The sequence below is a fragment of the Prionailurus viverrinus genome, unplaced genomic scaffold (genome assembly GCF_022837055.1).
Source record: "Prionailurus viverrinus isolate Anna unplaced genomic scaffold, UM_Priviv_1.0 scaffold_53, whole genome shotgun sequence".
Taxonomy (NCBI): domain Eukaryota; kingdom Metazoa; phylum Chordata; class Mammalia; order Carnivora; family Felidae; genus Prionailurus; species Prionailurus viverrinus.
This window is the reverse complement of record NW_025927616.1, coordinates 1,749,930-1,770,627: the sequence shown is the minus strand read 5'-3', so window position 1 is coordinate 1,770,627 and position 20,698 is coordinate 1,749,930. Positions and strand designations below refer to the sequence as shown.

The 20,698-nt window shown below is 49.7% G+C and overlaps 1 protein-coding gene and 1 long non-coding RNA gene across 9 annotated transcripts in view; one reads left to right on the top strand and one right to left on the bottom strand.

The window, feature by feature from the left end:
- Positions 1 to 4,132: 4,132 nt before the first annotated feature.
- On the bottom strand, positions 4,133 to 6,670 carry LOC125159635 (uncharacterized). 2 transcript variants are annotated; one of them, XR_007149856.1, is made up of 3 exons: positions 6,398 to 6,670; positions 4,686 to 4,874; positions 4,133 to 4,245 (listed from the first exon to the last, which is right to left on the bottom strand). It is a non-coding gene; the product is annotated as an uncharacterized LOC125159635 (long non-coding RNA). The 2 variants fall into 2 exon arrangements; XR_007149855.1 differs by lacking the exon at positions 6,398 to 6,670 and adding an exon at positions 5,418 to 5,533.
- Positions 6,671 to 10,463: 3,793 nt separating this feature from the next.
- Positions 10,464 to 20,698, top strand: part of ENAH (ENAH actin regulator) — a 137,425-nt gene continuing 127,190 nt past the window's right edge. For 6 of the 7 annotated variants that reach the window (XM_047848122.1, XM_047848121.1, XM_047848116.1 and 3 more), the window contains exon 1: positions 10,950 to 11,043. In XM_047848122.1, coding sequence (XP_047704078.1) covers positions 10,979 to 11,043 — 65 coding nt within the window. In that variant the 5' untranslated portion in view covers positions 10,950 to 10,978. Of the gene's footprint in view, positions 10,724 to 10,949; positions 11,044 to 20,698 lie in introns of those variants that run through there. The other variant, XM_047848117.1, reaches the window with a different exon arrangement.

The following is a 20,698-nucleotide window of genomic DNA, read 5'->3' as shown; positions in this document are numbered from 1 at the left end:
GAGGGGCGCCCGGCTGGCTGCATCAGTTGAGCGTCCGACTCTTGATCTCGGAGTTCTGAGGTTGAACCCCATGTTCAGTGCAGAGATTACTTAGAAATAAAACATTAAGAGGAAGTCAAATATGGAGGGAGATAAAATGAAAAAAGAAGATAAAGGGAGAGAGAGAGAGACATTGCCCGGAACTCGGTCCGTAGGCACTCTGCCATCATTTAGACCTTATTCTGTTCTTTTCCATCTGACTCCTTAAACGAGCGGTCCATTGGGAAGCAGCAGGGCTTTGTAAGGAAGCCAGAAGAGTGTGCAGCTGTCTTGTTTCCATCTTCAGAGAAAACCCCTCTCTTCTTTTGAGGAGCCTCCTTTTCTCTCCTTGCAGGGTCTGGTTCTAGAAGGGTTCCCCGGCCAGGCGTGGGACCCAGGCTAGACTGGGTGCTGGCACACGGCCCAGGCGAGTCGATGAAAGTCGGTCTCTGTTTCCTCGCCCACGGTCCTTTGGAGTCCGTTGGAGTCCCCCCTCCGATGGCCAAGTAAGGGGGGAGCCAGGAGGTGCTGGCGGCCACGGTTAGAGCCAATTGGAGAGGAAGAAACTAACACTCAGGGAGGTAAAAACAAAAGACAGAGACGGTTTTGACTGAGACACCAGCCACCCCCCGCCTTTCCCGATGCTTTACGACATGAGAAATCATTCCCTCAGCGCAAGCTGGCTGTTACAACCGTTTAAGAGGGAGTGATCATCGGGGCGCCTGGGTGGTTCAGTCGGTTGAGCGTCCGACTCTTGATTTCGGCTCATGTCATGATCCCAGGGTCGTGGGTTCGAGCCCCATGTCCGGCTCTTTGCTGAGCATGGAGTCTGCTTGGGAGTCTCTCCTTCTGTCCCTTCGCCCCTCTCCTCCTCTCTCTCTAAAATAATAATAATAATAATAATAATAAAAAGGAAGTGATTGTTATAAGCCGTTCCACCGCTGGCATGCATAACAATCCAGTCGACCTGCCCAGGGCACCAGAGAGTGACTTGGGACCCCAAGGAGAAAAACACGGAGGGGTCCTCCAGTGAGGGCACACGTAATCTACTGGGTCCGGGACCCTCTTGCCCAACACTTTGCCCCAAGTATTTGCAAAGCGCCTCTCATTCCTCTCCAGTCTGCCCTGGTTCTTCCCTCCTCCTGACCCCCACGTCCACATCTGTCAGACCTCAGTGTCTTGAGCTCTAAGTTTCCTTCTTACAGCCTCCTTGGATCTTTCACAAACTCTAGCTTTTCTGCAGTTACTCCCCTGGATTGCCGCCTGGTACATCGACAGGCCAAGATCTAACATTTTGCTCTGAGACCTCCAGGAATATTTGCTTCCTCTCCTCTTCTCTCCTTGGAAGGAAATGGTCTTCTTGAACTCTTCTGGAGGATGACCTCAGTGTCTTTTTCAAATCGGAGAGAAACCTGGGTTTCATCCCACTCACGCCTGGCTCCTTAGCCAGACAGCAGTCCCTCACTGAGAACTTTGCCAAGTGATTCTGAAGAGTCTGGTGGATTAGCGGGAGTATCGTCCTCATAGTTACCCTCACCACCAACCTGATGGCCTAAGAAGGGTGCTGTTCCCACTGGCACCTTAAACTTGACCACAATGACTATTAATATCTCGTGAGCCCACTGGGAACAGTTTGGAACATTTAAATGAGATTTTAGTCAAGGCTTGAGGGATGCCTGGGTGGCTCGGTCGGTCAAGCGTCCAACTTTGACTCAGGTCATGATCTCATGGTCTGTGAGTTCGAGCCCCGAGTCAGGCTCTGTGCTGACAGCTCAGGGCCTGGAGCCTGCTTCGGATTTTGTCTCCCTCTCTCTCTGCCCCTCCCCCACTCGCAGTCTGCCAATCTCTCAAAAACAAAATAAAAACATAAAAAAAAATTTAAATAAACTTTTTTAGTTTGTTTTACATTAAAGGTATTTATTTATTTATTTACTTATTTAGAGGAAAAAGAGAGAATTTCCAAGCAGGTTCCACACTGTCAGCACAGAGCCCGATGCGGGGCTCAAACCCATGAACCGTGAGATCATGACCTGAGCTGAAACCAAGAGTCAGATGCTTAACCCACTGGGCCACCCGGGCACCGCCCCCTCTTTTTTAAAGTTTTTATTTATTTTGAGGCCCTGAATTTTTATCATTTTGCTCACTCTTGCCCATCCTGCATTTCCTGCGCTCTCTTCTGCCTGAAGAACTCTCCAGTGTATCAACCAATCAACCGGTGAGGAGGTGTGCTGTCCCCACGTGGACCCTGAGGGGTCCTTGGAGTGGCCCTTGACATCGGAACCTGGACACGCTTCAGCTGGGCTTTCCCACAGATCGCCTCCTCACGACAGCAGCCATTGGCCTACTCCAACACCGTGGGGACTTCTTGAAGAGAATCGGTATATCAGTTGTCTTGCTGCATAGCAATCTGCCCATTATCTTAAGCGGCCTTCAAGCGATAACCATTATTTCTCATGGTTCCGTAGGTTGACTGGGCAGTCATTTTGGTCTGGATCAGCTCAGGTGGGGTTGGATGGTCTAGAACCCTCATTCACAAACTGGGGTTGACAGGCTGTTGGTCCAGGACCTCCACTCAGGCAACTCTCTTCTGTCCATGTGGCCTTTCATTCTTTGGCAAACGAGCCTAGCTTTCTTCACGTGTCCGTGGCATTTTTGGTTTCCAAAGAGCAACACGTAAGGGCAGGCCCCAGTGAGCAAGACTTTACAAGTCTCTGCTTGTGTCACTTTTGCTATTATCTCATTGGCCACAGTGAGTCACGTGACCGAGCTCAGCATCAATGTGGGAGACCAGCCCAAAGGCCTGGGGTATTATTATGACTATTCTAATATTATCTATTAGCATAAATTATATTTATCGTGATCATTTTTGTAAAGAATGTGACCACAGGGTGGACCCATGACCCATGTTCTCCTGGCCAGCTGGAGAACCTCTTTACCCTGGTCCCGAGGACTGGTTCGGGATGGTCATGCGGCTCAAGCTGGTCTGGAGTCCTTGATGGTTGGACAGGCTGTCCAGCTTGGGGATCACAGCGCTGGAAGAATGTGACATTGGGACTTGGGCAGTAGGAGAGACTAGGTCAATGCACGAAGCTGGAGATGGTGACATTGAGCCCTGATCTAGCTTAGCCTGAAGATCGCACTTGAAATACATGGTAAATTCTTTTTTTTCTTTCTTTCTTTCTTTTTCTTTCTTTCTTTCTTTCTTTCTTTCTTTCTTTCTTTCTTTTGCTTAAGCTACTTGGCATTGGGTTTTTGTCAGTGGCCATCAGAAGCCTGATAAAGGGACCTGGAGGGAAGGACAAAGCAGAAAAGCTCCTTTTCTTTGACAAGTTGATAATAATGGCTAAGTAGCTGTGTTAGATTTAGCATCAGGGCCCATGTTGCTGTATACCATTCAGTGTCGTCTCACCAGAAACCCCACCATTAGGAGACCATTCCAGGCCTCCACGCGATGGACTGATGTCAAGGAGGCACCGAAGAGATCAGATTGCCCCACGTCAAGAGGTTTGCTGCATCTCTGCTCACCACCTAGACGGTGCGAACCTTTCCCTCCCTGCTTGTAACCCCCCACCCAGTCACAGAACAGAGTTCCTTTGAAAGTCCCGGGAGTCAAACCTGACATAAACTATGAGCTTAGCTAGAGACGCCAACGTTCAATGTTAAACAGACCGTCCGGTGCTCCGGATACCAGAGGAAGATGAAGAATCGCAGGCCAGCTGTCTTAGGAATTGACTCTTAACTTAATTTGGGCATCGTTCAGTCAGAAAGGAACACCAGACCGGGCCTGATACTGAACAGAGGCCGGAAGATATAAATAACTCAAATCAAGCAACTCGAGGCTATCGTCTCATTAGCAATAGAGGAGAAAATAAAGTAAAAAATAAGAAGGAAAAGACCAGACTGTGAGCTTTTGAATTTTTTTTATGTTTATTTTTGAGAGAGACAGAGAGACAGAGAGACAGAGACAGAGCATGAGCCGGGGTGGGGCAGAGAGAGAGGGAGACACCGAATCCGAAGCAGGCTCCAGGCTCTGCGCTGTCAGCCCAGAGCCCGACGCGGGGCTCAAACCTACAAATCTCGAGATCATGACCTGAGCCGAAGTCGGACGCTGAACCGACTGAGCCCCCCAGGCGCCCCCAGACTGTGAGCTTTTGAAGGGGAATATTATTTGCAAGTGAGAGACGCTGAGTAAACTCAACTTCAGTTAGACGCTCAGTGAGGGCAACACTGCAAAAAACACACAAAACGGGAGCTATTTAAGGAAACATGAACGACGAGATGCTTGACAGATCTGAAATGCCACCTGGGTTAGACAAGAAAGCACGGACGAGAGGCTAAGATAGTAAGTAGGCTTCCATTCAAGGCCTTTCCCTGACATATTATAACCACGTGCATTGGTGATATATTTTTAGTGAGTCCTTCAGGCCTAAAAAAGTCTCTCCCGAAAAGATAAAGGAAGAAAAATAGACGAGTCCTTTACAGAGATTTTAAGTCTCCTATTAGACTGAGACTTTATGCCCGACTGCTCTGCAGACAACCAAAGTTCCAGGCAGCGTGGGGTCACCCAGGGGGTGTGGCACCTCCCCCATCTCGCCTCCCTGATACTGACTGGAAGATTAATAAGAAAGAGAAGGCAGATCCTTCTGGAGATCCCTTTAAAAACACACCTGGGCTTGGCCTCGTTGTCGATTGCCCTGTATCCCACCAAAAATGTCAGCCAACACACTCCAAGCGTTTCTACACGAGCTCTGGGTTCACTGAGTTGGTTCAAGAACCCATTGCTCTGCTCCTCGTGAGCCTGGGATACCTGAGGTGAAGGTGTGGCGGAGGGGTCACTTCTCAGTAGCCTTACTATTCTGGAAAAATAAGCAAAGAAACTCTCAGTCGCGTTATTATTCTGGAAAACAAACAAACAGACATTATTAGTGGTGTCTCATTGGAGACTCTTTGAGCTCATTTTTTGGGTCCCTACACTGTGCGAGGTACAAGCCTGGGTACTCGGGCTCAGGCTCAGAATACAAATCTCTGCCTGTGTGTGTGTGGGGGGGGGGGGGGGGGGGCAGGTGGTGGTTATTTATGACCGGGTGGCCTGAGCCCCAGGATTTACCGGGCGGACTCCCTGGGGCAGAAAGGAAGAGGTAAGTGACTTGTGAGTGTTTTGTTTTGTTTTGAAATGTGCGTCCCATTTCCTAAGTGGACGTTGAGCCCTTTTCTCTTTTTCTGTCTTTAATCGAGGAAGTGAAATCGAAGAGGCCATCGGGGGCGGAGCTTAAGAGCGTGGCCCGCGGAACCGGCCTTTCCGGCTTTCTCTTCTACTGCTTGGGTGGCTTGGGGCCAGCCTCCTAACCTCCCTGTGCTTCACTTTGGGGAGCTGTGAGGGTGACCCTCAGGGGACCCACCTCCCAGGCCAGGCATGTCGGATGAACCGAGGTACATAAACGCCTGGCAGGTTGGCAGATAACATCGTGGGCCAATCACAGCCACGCTCCGCCCCCACATTCCTGTGGCTCCAGAACATTACTTTTCTCAAACGTAGAGCCTATCCGTATCGGCTTCCACCTAAAGCAGGTATTGTTAGTGCAGAGACAGGAGAAGGAGAGGTTCTTTCTGCTCTTCATTTCCTTACCTTTTGATCTGCAGTTCAACTCCTTTACTAGAAGTATTGAACCCCCGGCTACCTTCTCAAGGACTGTACAAACTCCACCCTTCTTGTGTGGAACTGATGGGACAACGCCATTTGATCTCATCATTTGACACCAAAGGCACTACATGTGTGAAGGTTAAACCTTTCTTCCCGCTGTAGCAAGCCTTGACCAGAGACTGGGTTTGGACTTTAAACTTAAGAAAAATCAAGATGCAAAGATAGTTTCTCAAACCAGGATTTGGCCGGATCACCGTGCTGGGCAACGGTTTCAACGAGAAGGATAATCAGGATTTTTAATGGACTTTGAAACGACCTGGATGTGGGAGGGGAGCCCCAAACCACGTGGGGTGATGCAGTGTGAATTAATTCCCGACAGCTTCGTCAGGATACATGCTAGTGGTAATACCTTGCTTCTCTACTGCGATTAGGCAGAAACGAATCTTTTCTTTATTAACTTTCCTCCTGATCTCCTTTGAGGAGAGATTCCAAGGTGAGCTGTCACCTGATCGTCACGGTCCCTAAGGTGATTGTCCGGTATTCTCAAGTTTGGTTACGTTACAGTACACGGGACGAGGAAATCAGGGCAAGAAGAACGGAAACCGCTAGCTTTTCTTCCCAAGCCACTGGCAGATTCTGCGAGACCTAAGAGCTCAGAATTTTAGATTGTGGTGGTGCTTCTTTTAAATCCCATCTGTAAAGCACCATGATTTTATTGTTATCTAGAACTGAGCCCACCTGCCGTACTCTTTAAATTAGCGGCCGGGGCTGAATTTTGTGGAAATGATGTAGCATTGCGTTTTATAGAATACGGTCTCTCCCAATTAATGTTACCGCAACGTTCCCGTTCGGGCTTTAACAATCTTCTGTCAAGTTCACACGGTGCAGCGCTGTGAAAAGAGACTCTGGGAAGAGGAAATGAAATTAACTGAATAAGTCCTAATTTGGAAGGGAGAAAATGACACATGGGAGAGGAAAAAAAAAAAAAAAAAAGCAAATGTCAGAGGCAAATACTTTCCCCTCGCGTCTATGTCTCCTGATAATATTTTAGGACCCAGATTATATATGGGCGGCTAGAGCTGAAAGATGAGTAAGAAAAATATCTTGAGTCCTACTGGAATATCATGTTCTACATTATTTCTTTTTTCCATTCTTGGAGAGATAAACAAAAATTCTGCTGTGAACTGCCACAAAAGAAAAAAATACCGATACAGAGGAGTAGAAAGGGTACCATCACGACCCACTGGAGACTACCTTCTCTTCCTCACCCGTCCCGTCCCTAAGCGACTCCTCTAATTTTTCAGGGGAGAGCCCTTTTCTGGGGCGCTGGGGAGACCGTGCCTGCAATCTCTCGCGCTGTTTGCCTGACTGCTGAACCGCATTAGTCATGCCCATAAATGGAGGGCAAACCCACACTGATGTATCAGACGAATTTAAACACGGCATGTTCCGAGAGAACCCTCGGAGCCAGACTGACAACACTCCCAAAGCAAAGTCCTCTTCGACAGAAGCATATTTTCTGTTTCATCTTCCGCCTGGGTGCACCCTGCTAACAGAGGTGTAGACCAGCCTTAAGGCTGTGGACGCCTGGGGCTCGGGGCAGGTCTATTCCGCTGGCTGTTCTAGATTGCCGCTGGGGTCTTGCTCTAGGGAGGGAGGTGGACGTTCATACACTTAGTATTAAGGAGAAAGCCTGTGTCTTTTGATGACTAGTCTCCTTTTCATCTTAGATTAGAGCAGGCAGACCTTCCTGCCTTTCTAACATCTGGATGCCCACAGAAGGGCCAGGCCTTGGGCTTCCGGCTGGACAACACTTGGGAGAGTTCAGACCATTTTCTCCATCCGGCCGAGCCAACAGAGTCTAATTGTTAAGCAGGGTCCACGAGAAGCGAATCAGCTTTAACTCTGACCGCCTCACGCCGCTGTTTCTCTTGCCACAGGAAGGTAGTGTGATGTGTCGGAAGGAGCAGTACACCGGTAACTGTTAATCTTGGGTTCAAGTCCGACCACAGAGGGGCTGTGTGACGGCGGGCAATTTACTTAACTTCTCTGGGTCTCACTTTCCCTTTTGGAAAAAAATGAGTGGGGTGGACTTAAGATTCTTTCCATCTCTAAAATTCTTTTTTTAGAAAGAATATTTTTCTAAATTTTGTTTAAGAGAGAGAGAGAGAGAGAGAGAGAGAGAGAGAGAGTGGGGGAGGGGTGGAGAGAGAGAGAGAGAGAGAGAGAGAGAGAGAGATACAGAACACGAAGCAGGCTCCTGGCTCTGAGCTGTCAGCCCGGAGCCTGACGCGGGGCTCGAAGCCACAGACTGTGAGATCATGACCTGAGCTGAAGTCGGACGCTCAACCGACTGAGCCACCCAGGCGCCCCTAAAATTCTTTAATTCTATAGGGTGGCATGTTCCACAAAGTTTCCTCTGTGGCCAGAACTAGTCTGTGATTTCCTAGCTCCAGTTCCTCTCGGCCCTCTTTGTTAAACCAAATATGCACGAGAAGCAATAACATTTTTGTCCCGGAGACAACAAATTGCCTTTCCACAGAATGACCTTTGGAGGTCAGGCCACCCGTTGCCATATCTAAATCCAAAGGCAATGGTATGACCGACTGGCGGGCTGCCATGCGAGAGGATGAAAATGGCCGTAGGCGGCCAAGATTCTTGGCTGGTACATTTTTAATAAACACAGGAAATAAGAGGAGGCTTTTCCACCCGGATTGCCTAATTCGGTGCCCGTACCGTTGGAATGTTTGCCGTCAGGATAGAGATGGGACAGATCGCTTACTGAGTGCGGCATGGATTAAATTTCACAAACGAGAAGTAAGTTATGGAGTCATCTGTAAGGCATCTTTATCCTTGCCTCTCTCTCTGACAGGAGGTGGTTTGAGTCATTACAGCAAAATCTCCACCCCTTTTGGCCCTTCCTGAGAGTTTTCCCTGAAACACAAGCTCTTGAATGGACTCAGGCAAAGTGGTGCAAATTCTCTGTGGTCGAACGTGTCTTATTAATACTTCCCCAACATACTTCAGCACGTCTTATTATTACTTTTCCAAGAAAAAAAAGCCTCGGCAGCAAATGGTCTTTGGCTAATTGGGAGGGTAATATTGGAAGGGCCCCTGTCTTCATGATGGAAACCACCGCGGTACTGATGCGGAGACGATGACCTTCACAGTTGGTAGCTATCATTCTTAACGGTGCCCGTTGAACTAACTCGTCCAGTTCTTGAGCTCTTCACCTCCCTGTCTCTGCCCGTAATGTGGCAACAAGGACAGTTGACTGGCGAGGGTGTTCTCTCCCAGCGCTCGGAGGTCCCTGAATAAGACGCTGTGTGGCGGTAAGCTGTAATTAGGTGTGTGGGCGGAAATTAGCGTTCTTCAAGAACACCACGTTAAAGCAGAGGCACTGTGCTTTCCGCCACCTGAGGCCACCCTGGTCCTGTGCCATAGCTGCAGGTCACTGTTGGTTGGAGGCTGCGGGTTCCGAAAAGAAAATAACTCAGCGTCGAGTCTGAAACCAGGATGCTTTTTATAGTGAAAACTGGGCCGCGCGGTTCCATCCCAGACAAGCCAGGCATTGACCAAGCATGCCTGTCGCCTGCTCACGTTTCCTTTGCAAGTGTAAACGGTCTCCAGTGGCATAACTACAGTTGGAATTGTACCTCCGTCTTAAAATAAACCATCCAAACTTTTGAACGGCTTCCTGGGGCCCTGCCTGGGCCTCCATCTTGGACGGACCCGCGCAGGCCGCCGGGGAGCCCGCAGCAGCAGCAGACCTTTTCCTCCGGGCCACCTACCCCAGAGGAGACCCACCCTCCTCCTCCTCCTCCTGGCGACTGCAGGACGCCTGCCATTTGTCCAGTCTGAATTCTTACTGGATTCCCGGATTTGCTTTGGGGGCCGACAACCTCCCACACCATAAATTCTGCCTCGCTGGAGGACGATCCCCACCCCCCCGCCCCCGTGGATTTCCACGGCGCCCCACTCGACAGCTCAAAGCGGGTGACTTGGAGAGCAGGGAAGACCCGCGCAAGCCTTTGCAACTGTCGCGGGTTCGCCCCCCGGCCCGCGTCCTCCCCCCTCCCCCCCGCGTGAGCCAGCCGATGAGGTCATGCCCGCCCCCAGTGCGCGTGTCTCCCGTGTCTCCCGGCTGGTGCGGCGCCTCGCGGCCCATTTAGGCGCCCCACCCCCTCCCAGGAGCCGGCTGGAGAGCCCGCAATCCCCCCCACCCACGCTGTCCCCCCGACCCCCGCAGCCCCCCCAGGTCCCCGCTGTCCCCCCCAACGCCCGCTCCTCCTCGCAGGCCTCGAAGCCCCCAGCTGCCGCCCCCGCAGGCCCCGCAGGCCCCGCTGTCCGCCGCAGCACCACTGCCCCGCAGCCCCCGGCTGTCCCCCGCAGGCCTCCGCTGCTCCCGCCCCCGCACGCCAGGCAGCCCCCCTGCCTCCCGCAGTCCCGCTAGCCACCCCCCCCCACCGAGGACCCGCTAGCCACCCGCCCCCCCCGCAAGGCCCCCGCAGCCCGGCAGCCGGGGAAGGCCCGGGGGCAGCGCGGGCGGCGGGCGAGAGGCCACAAAGGGGCCCCCGCCGAGCCCGCTCCGCAGGGCAGCGGGCCCGGGCGGCCGGCGCGGGGGCGCTCCCTCCCCGCCCCGCCCCTCGCCGCGCGCCCCCCGCCCCGCCCCGCCCCCGCGCCGGGGGGGAGGGGGAGGGGCGGGAGGGGGCGGGGAGGGAGCGAGGGCGGCGCCTGCGTGCTCCTCGGCCGCGCGCCCCGCCTCCCCGGCCCCGCGCGGCGCTCGCGGCTCTCCTCCGCGGCTGCGGCGCCGCCTGCACTCGGCCCGGCGGCGGCGGCGGCGGGCTCCCCTCCCAGGGCGGCCGGGCGCTCCCGCAGCGGGACGACGCGCAGCCTCGGCCCCCGCGCTCGCAGCCTCGCGGCCCCCGCCGCGTCTCCCGCGTCCGGCCGGCGCCGCCGCTTCGCGCGGGGACATGGTGTAGCGCCGGCCGCCAGCCGCGTCCCCGCCCCCGGAGGAGAGGCCCGGCTCGCGCCCCCCGCGTCCCCGGCCGCCGGCACCATGAGGTGAGGGCGCGGGCGGGGGCGGCGGGCCATTGTGCGGCGGGCGCCGCGACCCCGCGGAGTCCCCCCCCACCCCACCCCCAACCCCAACCCCAACCCCCGGCGGGCGCCGCCCGGCCTCGGCGCCTCCGTCCCTTTGTCCCTCGGGCCTCGCTCCGCACCCGCCGCCGCCCGGCTCCGCCCGCCGTCCCCGAGGCCCTGCTCGGCCGCTTCCCTCCCCCGCCCGCGCGCCCGGCCCGGCCCGGCCCGGGGGTGGGGATGGGGAGGGGGCCGCAGGCCCCGGCGTGCGCGTTGCCGGGAGACGGGCATTGTTCCGGGCGGAGGTGAGGAGTCGTGCGCCTTCGTCCCGAGAGCCCGGCTGTAACGGGGGTGGGCGGGTGGGGGGGGGGGGCAGAAAAGTTTGGGAGCCCCAAGCGTGCGGGCGCGGGGGCCCGCGGGGCGCCCGAAGGTGACCGGGAGGCGGCGGGGCGGGGGGCGCGGGCCCGCGTGGGTGTGGGGGGGCGCGCTGGCCTCTGCCCGTGGGCGCCTCCCCCGCCGCCGAGCGCGGCCCCGGGGTGCCGTCGGGAAGCGTGGCGGCCTCGGCGGGCCCGGCGCTGCGGCGGTCTCTCCCCGCGCGTGGGGGCGGCCGCGAGGCGCCCCGGGGTCCGCGCAAGCCCGCCCGCGGGGGTCCCGCCTCCGGGGGTCCCGGGGGCGCCGGGCGCCGGCCTCGGGGGGCGGTGGTCTCGCGGCGCCTTCGCCGCGCTCGCTCCTTTGTGTTAAAGATTAACGGCCCGCGGCTGCCCAGACCTTCCGAAGGCGATGCGAGATTTCGGCGATCGAATCTGCGGATTCCTTCGCTTGGGCGAGAAAATGTCATGTCATGGGGATTCTGCCTCAATTTAAGTAGTTTCCATTTCCAACGCTAGTTTTCCTTCTTTTTATTCCATCAAGGTTGAACATTCCCCCCCCCCCCTTTTTTTTAATACATTCTCGTGTGACATAGCTGTATTTTTTTTTTACTGTAGCTTACTGAGAATTTGAGTTCTGTTTTCTCTGATTCCAAGTTTCAAACCTTGATCTTCCTGGCCTTAAAAATGTGTTTAGTGCTGTGCCTCTAAGAGATCCCTTTTCCTTAGTCATTTCACACAACTTATTTTCAAACGGGAAGGATCAGTTTAAAATGTAATTATGGCATGCAAACCAAAAACATCATCTTTGTAAAATATGGCTTGAGAAACTTGAACCGTGGGTTTTGAGCATGGTTTTTTTTCCTCCACGTACTGATGTCCTTGAAAACGCAGGAACTGTAATAAAACATGGGTAACCTTATATCTTCTCATACGATTGTTGATATTTTTTTCAAAGATTTAATGCTGTAGGAGTCTTGCAGACCGGAAGTTACAAGTTTTTTTTTTTTTTCCCCCAAATTTTGGGTAAATTTATATCAACATTGAGAAATGTAGAACAGTGAAACTGGGGTGTTTTAAAATAAAATGATTATAAAGTTGTTTGATTTAGAGGTGATGAACCAAAAAAAAATTTTAAAAAGTAGTTCTGGGTATTCAGTGAAGTTTGATCACTATCCTGTATAGTTGTCAGCCTGTCACAGGTAAATTATGTCTTCCCCTAAAAGTTCCTTTTCTAAGGAAGAATGATTTGTAATTTCTATGCTTCCTGCTCTGTTCCTTTCTAAATTTGGAGAGGAAGGAATCCCATGAATACTTTCCAGTAGCACAAAAACAAGCTGGTGCAGCGGTCTGAAAGGCTCGTCCAGGTAGTCCACGGCCATTCTTTGTAGGCTCGTTTTGAATAATTTAAGAGCACAAAAGAGGATCAGCTTTTCACTTGGTAGGCATTAGATGGTTTGGTAGGTGGTTCGTACAACTCAGGTGGACACATTTCCACAGATCCCTATAAAAGTAGGCTGGTTTGGTATGGGAATAAAAGGTCCTTGTGCCAGTTGCAAAAGGCTTTGGGATATTTTGGTGCTTAAGAAAGGGCTTTTCAGGTTATATGAACATTTGACTTCATCTCAATGATGCTTTTAAGTGCTGTGGGACATACGCGTTGTAGTATTAAATTGAGTCTTTATATTAAGGAGTAGTTCTGATGTTTTAAAGTCCATCCAGAAATAGGAATGCATGGGCAGGAATTTCCATTTCAGTTGGTCAGAGTTCCGAAGAGAGGATATGATGAATATGTTGCCATTTAAGTATTTATGATAAGATCTCTCAGATGACTTCAATTTCAGGAATAGCAGGCTCGCTGCGTGTAATATTCCCAGGCTGGAGGGAACCGAGTGATGCTGTCCATTCTTGAGACCATCTTAAAGGCATGCTACACGTGTCAAAGGCTGTATGTGGAATTACGTGTTAATACTTCATTTAAAGAGGATCATTTACAAAACGAGAAAGTGTGTTTCTTACTCGAGACGGTGAAAAAAGGTGGAGACCCAGAAAACTGGTAGTTTTATTAGGGTAACGTGCAACTTTTTGGTTCTATTATTTTTCATTTGTGTAATGTTTTAGAAGTGGAAGAGGATTTATGTTTGAGGCAGCTGTGTCTATATGTAATTTTAACCTAGTGTAGGCCTTTTAAGTGACTTTTTTTTTTTTTAACCTAGTTGGTTACTTCCTCAAGCTCTTTTCTGATGGAAAGAGGAGCTTGTCTGATATAACATAATTGCGTGTAGACTAGTGGCTAAGAGCTCAGACGTTCTTAGGTCCTTATTACGTGTAAATCGTCCATACTTACACTCTCTACCGGGTGACTTTTTTTTTTTTTTTTTTAATGTTTATTTATTTTTGAGAGTGAGAGACAGAGCATGAGCAGGGGAGGGGCAGAGAGAGAGGGAGACACAGAATCCGAAGCAGGCTCCAGGCTCTGAGCTGTCAGCACAGAGCCCAACGAGGGGCTTGAACCCAGGAACCGTGAGGTCATGACCTGAGTGGAAGTCAGTCGCTCAACCCACTGAGCCAGCCAGGCGCCCCCCCCCGGGCGACTTTCGTATTAAAAAGAAAAGGTGTGGTAGAGTTATGAGGGTTCGTCAAAGCCACTTACTAGCTGGATACCCTTGAGCTAATCACGTTATTTCACTGATCGGCATTTAAAAATATGTAAAAACAGGGACAGTTATTGCCTGGGTAGTGAGAGTCAAATGATAAGGGCAGAGAAGATGTTTTGTATGCTTTATAAAGCAGCATACAGTTCTATTCCTGCTCTTGTTTCCCGGCTCAGCTCTGTTTTAGACTAGTTATGTTAAACTTTCGGGCAGTTTGCTTTACCTTTCTGGGCCTTTTCTAGTTCAAGGATGGTAAGTAGGTTACATTTTGCTTATCTGCTCCCAACTGCTGGTGGCTGCCTTGTTGACTCACACCTAAATGCATTTCTGGGCTTGGTGGGAAAGCGTGCATGAGTGGTGTTTGTTTGGGACCCGCGTGTGGCCGCCCAGAGTGTGGCAGTGGGGGTGTTTCCTGGAATGGTCCTTCTCGTCTGATCTAGTCCAGCCTTCTTACTTCCTAAGTGAGGAGATTGATCTTTGACGTTTCCTTCCTATGTGGATGTTTAGAGTCTTCGAAATACTTGTTAGGATTTTGTTACCTTCATTTATGGTAACGATACGCTCAAGATGCATTTTAGAATGTACAATCAAGGCTCAGAAGATTCGGGATTTTCTCATTAACTGAGCAGACGGGTAAAAATGGAGGTATCCTTTTATTTCACAGGATTGTCGTGTCAGGTGACAAGTGAGATACCCATGAAAGGATGCACAGACTGGCGTCTCTGTTGTCGTTGCGCTTCATTTACACCGTACTTGCTGGATGTGTGACTTTCCCCCAGAGGAACGAGGCAGACCCCATTTGGCTGGTGTAGAAGGAATCACATACCGGACTGATGGTTTTGGTTACTTTTACCCTACTCGCAGCTTCAATCTAGGGTAATTGTGTAACTTACAAAACACCCAGTCTTTATCGCCGGCGAAAGAAGGATTTGGGAAAATGTGATTTCAGTTTTTATGCGGTTGTGGGGGAGGAAGAGGGGACTTAAACACTTCCTGTGTCGACTTAACCCTCCCTCCCCCCAATTGATGGATGAGACTGAGTATACGTAAAAGTTAAAGGAGTCTGAGTTGAGCTGTACCTCAATAGATGTTTCTCCAAATAAGGGCTTATGAAGTTTTCTGGCACTCCCCTGTGTTCCCATATGCTCTGTATATTTTTTTGCTTTTGCGTTTTACTGTGTTGTTTTATAAATATCTGAATCTATCTGTCTCTTTTCATTGTAAGCTCCTTGAAGGCAGGGATTGCATTTTTTTTTTTTTTAAAAAAAAAAGCTTATTTATTTATTTTGAGAGAGAGAGAGTACACTTGAGTGGCAGAGGGGCAGAGAGGGGCGGGGCGTGGGGGGGGGGTAGAGAATCCCGAGCAGGCTCCACTCCGCACTGGTGGTGCAGTGCAGAGCCTGACGTGGGGCTTGACCTCACCGACGGAGATAGTGCCCTGAGCCCAAGTCGGATGCTTAACCAGCCGAGCCACCCAGGCACCCCTGCAGGGTTTGCATTTTTATGTTTATGGTATTGGTAAAATATTTGGCAAATAGTGGGTGTTCATGTAAATGTTTGGCTTTGACTAGGGTGTTCCTTTCCAGGATCCGTTCACTGGTAATAGCAACCACCGTTTTGGGAGCACCTATAATGTTCTTTAAGATGTTCTGGGTACGAAAGGGTGTATCATAGTATTTGGCATGTAATAAATGTTAATTTAATTCAAACAAATGCCAGCATCTGGAGCACAGGAATAGGTGTAGAGTTTGTTTCTTATTCAAACGGAAAGCTAAGAAATGGCCAAAAAGAGTGAGACTGGGGTTTGCTTAACTCCAGAGCCCTCTGGAGGATACCATGATCCTGGACTACCTTGTTGCATCCTGAATTAATAGAAGGGCCATCATTCTGTTTTACAGTCTCTTCAATCATGGGACTTGTAAATACTGTTTTAGCAGAAAGCTTTTGCATGTGTGTGGGTTTAACTTACTTCCACTTAGTGCCTCCTTTGTTTTGATTCTTACCACTGCTTAAAATGCTAATAATTGGATAGTTTCTGATACTCATGAAGGACGATGTGTTACTCAGCTCAGGCCGCCATAACCAAATACTGTAGACTGGGTGGCTTAAACCACAGAAACTTATGACCTCATGTAATCTTCATTACCTCCTAAAAGCCCTATCTCCGAATATAATCGTATTAGGGGTTAGGGCTTCAACTTGTGAATGTTGGGGGCACAGTTCAGTCCACGGTGGAAGATACCCAGATTTTTTTGCCATTCATAGAACTTTGGCAGAAGAAGCTGATCTGTATAATGTTTAGGCAATATATAGATAGGTTTTGTTTTCAGTAATACTGCATACAAATGTTATTTGCTAAAGAAAGTAAACAGTGAGTTGTGCAACAAGAGAGCTCATATTTTCTAGAAATTTCTTTCCATTGTGAAGCTTCTGTTTTAGAATGATTCTAATGAATTTAATTAACAAATAGCTTTTCCAAAGAATCATTTTGGTGTGAAGCAGTGTGCATGCATCTAAGCATACCGGTTGCTTGGCGGAGGGTGAAGGGGACCGGCTTTGAAGTCAGCCTGAGTTTGGCTTCTATTTTGTCATTTACTAAGTAGTTGATGTTTGAGTCGGTTATGGTCTGAGATTTGAATTTGTTTTGAAAACGGAGATACTTTTTGCATTAGAGAACTACTGGGAAAACCAAATCAGAAATTCTATAAAACCCAGGCGTAGCACTTGGCGCACAAAATGGACTTGATGAGAGTGAATCCCTTCTTTGAAAGCCTGATGTCTCTTAAACTGGCGTTAAGAATGGTTACAGCTGCCGTGGGCACCTGGGGAGCTCGGCGGGCGCCTGGGGAGCTCGGCGCTGTCCCACCTCAGCTCCGTCCATGATCCCGTGGCTCGTGGGTTCGAGGCCCGTGTTGGGCTCTGTGCTGTCAGTGCAGATCCTGTTTCAGATCCTGTGTCCCCCTCTCTCTGCCCCTTCCCTGCTCCCGTGCACGCGGGTTTTCTCTCTCTCAAAAATAAACAAACATTCCAAAAGAAAAAGAATGGCACAGCCGCTTTAGAAAACAGCTTGGCAGTTCCTTAAGAGGTTAAACGTAGAGTTGCTGTTGACCCAGCAGTTACTCTACTAGCTGTAGACCGCAGAGAAATGAAAAGGTGGGTCCACGGAGAAATTAGCACGCAGACGTCCATGGCAGCATTATCCTCAATAGTCAAAAAGTGGAAACAGCCCGAACGTCCATTGATGATGAATGGATAATCAACGTGTGGTATGTCCATACGATGGGATAGCATTTGACGGTGAAAAGGAACAAAGTAGTGCCACATGCCACAGAGGGGTGAAAACATCTCAGGGAGGGAAGTCAGACACGAAAGGCCACTTTACAGGATTGCAGTTGATAGGCAGTGTCCAGCAGAGGCGTCTTTAGAGACAGCAGGAAGATAAACGGTGGCCAGGGCCCGAGCAGGAGACTGAAGGAGGAGTGGGCAGTGGGTGCTCCTGTGGGTATGTGCCCGGCTCCTTTCTCCCGGGACGAAGATGTTCTGGAATGAAACGGTGCTGACGTTTGCACAACCCACTGAATCTGATCTTTGCAAATGGTGACGTTTAGGGTATGTGGATGATATCTCAGCCACGCTACCTCATCCTGGGGTTATTATTTCCTCTTATTCACTAGAATAGATCTTGTCATTCGCTGTACACAGTTTCTGACATCTTTACAACTTTGGGCTAATATTTTAAATGAATGTGTTCGTATTTTCTAAAGAAGAGAGGTCGGAGACCGAGTCCCTGGGCCTTTCCCTGTAGACAGCCAGGCAGGTGGGAGTGCGGGAGGGAAGCCTCGCTGAGGCGCCTTGGGTGGCCTAAACAGCTTTGGGGCCCTCCCTCTGGTGGCCCTGGCAGGGGTCCTGATGGTGAGCTCACCGATGGTCCATGAAGCAAATCAGGAGAATCTTAGGAGAACCGTGTAATCTGTTGGTGATTTTTCTTGGGTATGTCTGCAATACCCTCAGATACCAAAGAGAGCTTTGTCTTTGGGGAACAGAGTAGTCTTGACATCTTTAGATGGACTGAGGACTTTTCCAGGGGTAAAGTTCTTCTAAAACATGCGGTCTTGGTAACCAGTGCATCTCATGGCACGAAGTCCAAAACTGACTGCCTTTCACTGTGTGTGCGCGAGGCCCTCCGTGTTCTGTCTTGTTCGGTCTCTGTGTTACTTGTGTCAGCTGGGTGCGGTGGAAGCTTCCTGAAGAACCCAGAGCATGAGTGAAATAAAAGGAATAGCTCTTTGGGTCGCATCGCAGGGGGGTGCAGGCTGGGCGTTCACCCCTGCAGCGAAGGGACCTTCCTGTGGTTTTAGGGTGACCACGCATTGGTTCCGTTTGAGTGTCTGCTTCGTTCTAGAGTCCTGAGATGTCCCTACCTCTCCCCTTCTCATGCTAGACTGGGGTTGCCAGCAAATTGTGACTCTTGAGTTTTTAACACTTTTAAGATTTATGAATCATAAGTTTTAATTTAGAACATTGTTATTTTTATTGCTTTGTAATCTCTTTAATCTTTGTGTTTGCAGTATTTTGAGAAAATGAACCAATGACTATTGTCCCAATTAATGTCTGGTCAGTGTTTTGTTTTGTTTTGTTTTAGTTACTTTTTCCCTTCCCTTATAAACTCCCAGTACAGTTTTGATGTAGATTTCAGAAGGTATGGAAAGTATGAAGATGTTAATAACTCAAAATCAAACTATCCAGAGTTTCGCTGTTTTGATTTATAGCTTTCTAGACTTTTTATAACGCGCGTATGCAGCCGTAAGTATGTTTATGTAGGTACGAGTGTGTTTTAAGTAAAAGTGAGATCGTACTGTTTGCAAGTGAAATTGTTCTACGTTACATGTTTTCTAATTGATGCCTTTTTACATAATTCTTGTCACTCGGTACCGATCTATGTAATTTTAAAAGAATGCGTAGTATTTTCACTATGCTTTGGGTGACCTTAATCTGCTTAATTTACTCCTTAGGGGATGGACTTTTTGATTTTTTTCACTGTTTTTGTTATTATAAAAACAGTGCTGTGAACATCTTCGGATATATGTCTTTGTGTACATATTTGATCTTTTTTATCTGCACATCTATTTATGTTCTGGGATAAATTCCTAGTATGTATTTTTTCCTCTCTCTTACTTTTTTCTGTTAGGTCCTCTGAGGTCAACCTGTTTGCTTCTTCGTCTCTCTGACGCCACTCAAATATGGGCCACCGGTCCCTTTGCGTGAACATTTATTTATTTTTAAGGTTTTATTTTTAAGTAATCTCTACACCCAACGTGGGGCTCACACTTAACAATGCCAAGATCAAGTCCCATGCTCCCCCGACAGCCAGCCAGGCGCCCCTCACGTGGACACGTAGCGTCTTCTCATTTCCATCCTCATCCCCCCTTCTCTGGGCAGCGGTCAGAATGATCATAAACGTGGCCGGTTGCTGTTCTCATTCGCTGCTAACGCCTTCTGTGGCATCTTAGTACTCCCAGAACAAAGCCCGGATTATTAAGGTCCTGCCTGATCTGGCTGTGTTCCTCGTTCCCACCTAGGTGTCTATGAGTCCACAGTAAATATTTGAGTGAAAAATAAATGAGTTTACCAGACGAAAGGGAATTTTATTAGTTTCTGATACACGTTACCAAATTAGCCACAGTAGATGAGAGTGTCAGCTTTCCAACATTCCGTCCAATTTAGGGCAGTATCCAGCGTTTTTAATCTTTGCCAATCTGATAGGCAGAAGGCGTTATCTCAGTGTTTTATTTTTTAGGTTTTTCTTAAGCTCTTTCTATGCCCAACATGGTGGGGCTGGAGCTCACAACCCCCCCGGGATCAGGAGTCATGGACTCCACCGACTGGGCCAGCCAGGCACCCGTCAGTGTTTTGATTTGTGTTTCTTTGATTACTCGGAGAGTCAGACATTTCCTCGTGTGATTATTGGACATCCCTGTACTTGTGCGAATCGTCTGTTCATGTGCTTGTCTGTTTCCCGGTGGGATGTTAAGTCATTCCTGCAGTGATTTATTGTGTCTTCAACAGGGAGCCACTCGTCGTGCAGGTATAACGTCTCCCGCGTGGTTGACACCCCAGCTCGCAGCCAGTAGGAGGCGCGTGAGGCACCTCCCTGGGACTCACCTGGGCCTTCTCGGGCCTTCTGTGGGCAGCTCACGCAGAAGTGGCAGCCTTGGTGTGCAGGCTCTTGTCGGACCCCTGCCTGTCACCTAGCCCCTTGTCTCCTGGGCCCTGGCCGGTCATGTGGTCAAGCCCAGAGTCTACGTGGGAGCAGACTGCAGGGGACGGACCTGGGACACGATTCACCTCGGCTTTTAGTTTTCCTTGTTTCGGTAGAGAGGTGCCTCTGTCAGTCCTCACCTTGATAGTTTCTGCCTTTGCTGTCGTGCCTTCCCCAACCTAAAATTGTCTGTGTGCTCACCTACGTTTTCTTCTTTTCTCTTTATGGCTTCATTTATGTTTCAGTGTAAGCCACCTACAATTTATTTTGATGTAAGGTGGTGGGAGTTTAGGTTAGGATCTGAGTATCGCGTGTCTGGTCACCTGTCACCATCCCCTGTTGACTAAGCCATCCTTTCTCATTGGCTTGAAACGCCACGTTCATGTGTACGTACTCGGTTTCCATAAACACCGAGTTCTGTTTCTGGATGCGGTAATGATCTGACTCGGTGCTATTTCCTCATGATTTAACAACTGTAAGTTTGTAGTTTAATGTCTAGTAAGGGACGTTACTGTTTGTTTTCTTAGAACTTTCAAAACTTTGCTTTTCCATTTAATACATTCTTCTAAAGGGGTTTTAGAATTATTTTATCAGTTAAAACAAATAAAAATAAAATAAAATAAAAGGAAAAGTGACACCCCCAAACCTGTTGGGATTTTAATTAGACTTGTGATAAATG